The 6,561-nt window shown below is 28.1% G+C and overlaps 1 protein-coding gene across 2 annotated transcripts; it reads right to left on the bottom strand.

The window, feature by feature from the left end:
* Nucleotides 1–2,715: 2,715 nt before the first annotated feature.
* LOC111679016 lies at nucleotides 2,716–5,981 on the bottom strand. 2 transcript variants are annotated; one of them, XM_023440497.2, is made up of 6 exons: nucleotides 5,850–5,981; nucleotides 4,947–5,057; nucleotides 4,059–4,883; nucleotides 3,476–3,669; nucleotides 3,261–3,417; nucleotides 2,716–3,195 (listed from the first exon to the last, which is right to left on the bottom strand). In XM_023440497.2, the coding sequence occupies exons 2-6, from the start codon at nucleotides 5,035–5,037 to the stop codon at nucleotides 2,741–2,743; spliced, it is 1,722 nt and encodes a 573-aa protein (XP_023296265.2). In that variant the 5' UTR covers nucleotides 5,038–5,057; nucleotides 5,850–5,981; the 3' UTR covers nucleotides 2,716–2,740. The 2 variants fall into 2 exon arrangements, with proteins under 2 accessions (XP_023296265.2, XP_046811748.1); XM_046955792.1 differs by having other exon boundaries at nucleotides 4,947–5,076; nucleotides 5,850–5,972.
* Between the last annotated feature and the right edge of the window lie 580 nt (nucleotides 5,982–6,561).

The raw sequence follows: 6,561 nt of genomic DNA, 5'->3' as shown, positions 1-6,561 counted from the left end.
ATATATTCTTTATTAATTTCTAAAATTCAAATAAATCAATAAAGTTATTAATTTACTACTTGTTTCCTTATATTTGACATTAGTTTACAATTAATAGTAGTTAAATTTACTTTGTGGTTTAAATAAACATTGATTTTAATAATAATTTAAATAATTAGTTAAATTTACATTAAAACACATACTCTTAAATTATTTGCTTTAAATTATTCACATTTTTTTTGCAGTTAAAATGTTAACAATTATTATTTTGTTGTAATTATAAATATATTAATATGTATTTCATAGTTATCTTTTATCAATTGTTCTTTTTTTTTGCTACAAATTCTATTATATTTTCCATAATGACCACAATAATAATAATTTTTTGTATTTAAAAACCACATGAAATAATTTTATCAACTACATAAATATTGCATCATCAATAGCATAATTATGAAAATTATTATCATTTTGTTGTTGTTAATTATTTCTATCAATAACATTTTGTATTCAATATAATTTCTATCATAATCATTATCATTATTACGAAACATTTTAAATATTATAATATGTGCATTTAAATTTGAAAACAAATTAGTTTATCAATTAGGAAAAACAACAATTATTTTAGTTTAATAGTGGACGGTCTGGAATATTTTTGGTTATTTATTTTTTTTAAGATTTTTATTTAATTTTTTTTCATTAAAAACTAAATTTTCTACTAAAATCAATTTTGACTATATTTGACAAGTTAATGAATATTTAATTATCCCTTAACTTCACAATTAAAGAAAAAAACATGTCATTATCTCCCTTTTCTTTTAAACACATTCTCCTCTCACTGGCAACTCTGCCCTTCTGACTTAATAATTTAGTTCACACGCGGCCGCTACTTAAATCAGACGTAAAAACTGCATTCCATTTAAAATTTCGTTTTAATTCTCAAAAAAGTGCAATAAATCTTATAAAGTTTACACAAAATTAAACTTATAAATGTAGTTTAATAAAATACTAATAGAAAATTATAAAAAAATAAGTGCAAAATCAAATTATAATTAAATATTTCAGTGCAATAAAAAATATAAATTTCAAATTAAAGTGTGTATATGCAAAACGCATTCCCTTTTGATATTGTTTTTGCATTAAACAGTGCTTAATTGTTGTTGCTTTTTCTCTTTTTATACAAGAGTACCTATGTTCTGTTATTGATTGTCACTTAAAAAAAGAGCAGAAGAAAATAAAAACAACATTTCTTAAAGCTGAGTAACGGGAAAATGTAGCATTTTTTTGTTGTAGCATTTTTATTCTAAGCTGTGTTTTGATGTTTTTCTTTTAATGTAATTTTTGTTTACAAATTTATTAGCAACAAGTGTTGTTGTTTTTAGTGAAATATTATTGAGTGACAGAGTTGCCGGTATTGTATATAATGCATTTTAAACGGGTACTCGGTTCGGCCGTTTATTATTAAAGAAAAATACCGCGAAAATTTAAAGGGGTAAGTTTAACCTTTTATATTATGCCATTTAATAAATCATATCAATGACTATAGACTAGACTATAAACTTATATAGAGACTAGACTATAGGCTGTAGAATAGACTAGACAATATAATAAACTATAGATTACACTATAAACTAGACTATAGGCTAGACTATAAAATGTAGACTTGGCTATAGATTAGACTGTATAGTAACCTGTAGACTGGACTAGAATATAGACTAGAATATAGACTGGACTGTATACTAGACTATAGACTAGACAATGGACTAGACTATAGACTAGACTATAGACTAGACTATAGACTAGACTATAGACTAGACTAGGCTATAGACTAGACTAGACTATAGACTAGACTATAGACTAGACTATAGACTAGACTATAGACTAGACTATAGACTAGACTATAGACTAGACTATAGACTAGACTATAGACTAGACTATAGACTAGACTATTATAGACTAGACCAGACCAGATAGTTAATGCTATTGATAACTGGGTTTCCAATAATATAAAACTTGAATATAATCCCATGTTCCCTTGGGATTTGTCGGATTATTACCGATTAAAGCAGCTACAACAACAATCACAGTCTTAGTCTAAAATGTATTATAACTACAAAATAGTCTACTGTTCTTTTTTAAATTGTAAGTCTGTGTTAACTTTTCTTTTAACAATTACTTTATGGTTTAATTTAGGGAAAATTTTCCATTTTATTTTTCATCATAAATAAACAAAAGTTTTGTCTGCAGTTGATTTTCCTTCTCTCCGGCACATTGTTTATAATATTTAATACCAAACTTTTAATACTATATCAAAATGGTTATTTGTTCTTGAACAAAAATATATTTGAATTACAAATTTTATTCAACATTGTCGGTCATTCATTCAACCGACGTCTTTTCTTTTATTGTTTAATTGAAAAGAAAAGCAAATTAAAATGACGTCTGAAGGATTTTACGAGCAGGGAGTGGGTATTGTGGGTTTTGTGATTAAATCTTGTTTAATTGTAATTAAAAGAAAATGTTCTTAAGAATAATTAAGTACTATGGAAAAATGCTTGAAAAGCAAAAAGGTATTTGTGGAAAAAATCGGGAATTTTATTAAATGTAATTGCAAAATAAAAAAGGCTTTTGTTGAAGAACTACTTAGGGTTTTTTATATTTAATTAAGTGCTTTAAAGAAAATTTAGTTCAACAATTTAAATAAAAACACACTATTTTTTAATTAAACAAAAATCTCATTTTATTTGTAAAAACTTAACTAACAGGCATTAATTTCATTAATAACTGTATAAATTTTGGTATTTTTAATTTCTGGTTCAATATTCAAAAAATAAGTCTGAACAAAGTAATAATATAAAACTGCCTCCTCCGGATAATCCAAATCGAAGAGGAAAAATAATTCACATACCAATTGAGCAGCTGCTATTACGGAATCCATAGGAAAACGTACTCCCTCAAAGTAAACAAATATTTGATCAATATCACCAGCCAATTCGCCCACAATCAGAATCATAGGAGGTGTGGCAGAGCTGAATTGAGTCTCTAAAGCTGACTCCAATGAGTCTAAAGAACTGCGTATGCAGACAAAAGCATTTTGAGAGTATTGTATGGAATAACGTTTTTTACGTTTATTGCCCATTTCATCGACCACCACTTTTTGACTGGGCGGGAATAGCTGATGCATTACCCATAAAATAATGAGATTTTGGGATTCTATAGGGAAAGGATTTTTAATTAAAATTATTTTTTTTATTATTATTATATTTTTTAATACCAACCATATGAACATTTTTGATATTGCTGCAGATATTTATAGCCGGCCGAGCATACTGCCACTTTGCTATATAACAATTTCTCAAGTTTACTTTTATTTTCATGGAATATTTCTGCAAAAGAAGTAGCATCAGGATATTTGGCTTTGAAATCTACATTTATCTGCGAAATGAGGAATAATATTAATATTAAAAAAATCTTAAAACGATTTTGTACTTACAAATTCCACAGCATTGTGCTGCTTGTACTCTGGCCATTTTTCTAAAATTTGTGCCAGGGACTCGATATCTTCTATATGTTTTAAACGCATTTTTTGTGTACTTTTCCAAAATTCATTGTATTCTTCGGGTGTATGATTTGATGAACGAAATTCGCTTATAGTATAGTCATCATATTCATCACTGTCTTCCTCTTCTGAAATTATATCGAATCATTAACTTGGAATCAATATGCTGGACTATAGTCTAGTTCATAAAATGGTCTCTAGTTTAAGCATAAGTCCAATCTTCAGTCAGTATACTAGTCTAGTTTCTAAGCTAGTCTATAGCTTAAACAATAGTCTACTCTATAAACTGTATTATAGTTCAGTCTATAGTCTGCACTATAGCCTCATCTAGTCTTTAGACTGGATTACAAACTAGTCTATAGTTTGAAGTATAATCTGCTAAATAGTCTGCACTATATTATAGTCCATAGTCTGGACAAAAGCCTGTACTATATTTTAGTCTATAGTATGGACTATAGTTTCGTTTGTAGTCCACAGTCTAGTCTGCATTTTGTTCTTTCAAGAAACAAGTACTCACTTATAATCTCCACCGGCGATGAAGCAGAAGAATATGCTGAGGTTGAAGAATTTTCAATTGATGCCCGTGGTATTTCTTCAGGGGCCATGGAAAATTTCTTATAAACTCGCTTCATATTGGCCACTTTATTATAGATACGGCCACGTCTATTAGTGCGATAGAATTCCTCTTTTTCCGTAGGAAATAACTCCACAATTTGTCGTTCCAATTGATTACTTTCCGCTAAAGATAATATGCCACCATTGGCATCAATATAACGGGCAATTACATTAATCAAGGCGGTACGATGTTCTTCCCGTAAAATTTTATGTTTTTCATAATAATTCATAATCATTTGGCCACCACTGGTTTCTTCCAATATAGTACGTAAGTTATAGCGTACTGGCATCATAGCCATGGCGGGTTGTTTTGCCAGACCAGTGCTCATAAAAATAGGAGAAGCTGTTATAGGTTTAGTAGTTGTAGAGTGTGAGGAGGAAGCTGCCGATTTGTTGTGATCCATACTTTTACGTGGTGTAGAGCTGGGTAATTGTATAGAGGGAGCTACCGATAATTGTGGAACTATAACGGCGGTAGTTCTGAATTCTGTTTCTTCGGTACGTTGTACATTATGTGATTTTTCTTTATTATGATCTTTCGATTGTGTTGTTTTACTATTAAGGGGGGAGTCTTTGTTGTGGGGTTTAAAGGAAAATAACTGGTTTTGTTTCCATAATTCCAATTTATATTCAAAGCGAACTTGATCTCCTATGGGTAGATTTGCAAATAATTTATCAATATGATGAGACTTCAAAATGCCCAAAACATTTAAGAAAACTTTTTGCTCTAAAAGAAAATTGTGTTAATATAGTAATTAATATTGTAATTAATTGAATTATATATATTTACCTATGAAATGTTCATAATGTTGTGATAAATTCCATTCCTCAAGAAGATTTTTCAAATCTAAATCATCCATCTCTTGCAGAGAAAATTCCATTGTGGAAGTGAAACTGCAAACTGAAAACAAAAGTTAAAGCTAAGTGAAAAAATAATAATTTAAAGACATTTATTGCAAAGAAATCTAAGAAAAATATTATTTATTAATTAATTACTTTCATTCAATTAATAATTTATTTAATGAATCACAATAATTGTTATTTGCTAGTAATACTACTTCTGCGCCTAACTTTGTCTCTGTCACTTTGTCATTTCAATTAATTAACATTTCAATGTAATCAATTGTATGTATACGAATGTGCGTGTGTATTCACAATAACAATTTGTTATTTTTGTTTTGACAACAACAACGACAACAGCATGAACTAAAACGTACATACGAAGTTTATAGCAAAACAGAATCAATGTAAAATTTAATCATTCTCCTTCTCTGTATATATTTCCATTTATTCTCTCTTCTTCACTATGGTGAGTAAAGTATTGTTTTTTTACTTCTGTCTCTCTTCTCCCATAGTTTTATTTATAGTGAGTGTGTGTGTTTTGGTTTTTGCACTAGCAGCCGGTTTTATTAATTTCACCACCGTATACACACATTTTATTTGTTTGTGTTTCTTTTTTTTAACTAACAAAAACAGCGCACAGCCGCAAGATTTATTTATACATACAATTATTTCAATTTAATTGCATTAATTAAACTAATTAGTTTAGCTTTAATATGAACTTGCTAAATGTTATTGATTTTATTTAAATTCTTTAGCAAAACAAACACCATTTAAACAAAAATGTATAAAGCAGTCATGTTTACTCAATGAAATATTTTAACTTTATTTCTTTTAGATTTTCAACACTTACATATCTTATTAATTCGTTTGTTAATAGTTTTTTTAAATTCTTTTGATAATTTTCTTGTTAATAAGACAATCTTTTTAATTAAACAATATCGCCACACACACGTGCTTCATTTTCAAGATCTCACCATCGACTGTGTGAAAAATTTTGTTAAATTCTCTACAATTTTTACCACTTGGCAAGAGAGTGTGTTGTAAAATATTAGAGTCGTGTGGTGAGTTGGGGCAGGTAGTGCGACTGAGTGTTTTTATTTGTGTATATAAACGGGTTTTTATTTATATTTAATTGTATCTACTACAAATTGTTGTAGAATTTTAGATCAAGACAAAATGACGAAGAATTTTAATTAAAAATAAATTAAAAACAAAGTGAAGAAATAGTGTTGCCAATTGAGCGGCGTTTACAGTCACATTTAGTGCTTTTGATATTTAAATGAAAAAGGAAATTAGAATATTTTAAAAAATATTAATTTGTTACTAATACGGCCGGACTTTTTGAATTTACAAAAATGTATTCGACAAGACAGGAAATCATATGGCTGGGTTTTTTTTTACATAGAAAACAATATTTGTGAGTTTAAATTAGTACGGCCATATAAAACATTTTTATTCGGCTGGTCAATTTTAAAATTAAATTTATTTAAAGAGACTGAAAAACATTTTGATATAACAGAATCTTACTAGAACAAGTTAATTAACAAATATCAGTAGAAAAT

Source organism: Lucilia cuprina, chromosome 6 (assembly GCF_022045245.1).
Source record: "Lucilia cuprina isolate Lc7/37 chromosome 6, ASM2204524v1, whole genome shotgun sequence".
Taxonomy (NCBI): Eukaryota; Metazoa; Arthropoda; class Insecta; order Diptera; family Calliphoridae; genus Lucilia; species Lucilia cuprina.
The sequence above is the reverse complement of the archived record's forward strand: the minus strand, read 5'-3'. Positions and strand labels throughout refer to the sequence as shown.

Excerpts from the sequence above, each read along its gene's own strand:
- LOC111679016 (XM_023440497.2), bottom strand. The coding sequence starts at position 5,037 with ATGGAATTTTCTCTGCAAGAGATGGATGATTTAGATTTGAAAAATCTT. Across the intron at positions 4,884-4,946 it reads ACATTATGAACATTTCATAG|AGCAAAAAGTTTTCTTAAAT; the intron begins GTAAATATATAT and ends ATTTTCTTTTAG. Across the intron at positions 3,670-4,058 it reads ATCGCCGGTGGAGATTATAA|AAGAGGAAGACAGTGATGAA; the intron begins GTGAGTACTTGT and ends ATATAATTTCAG.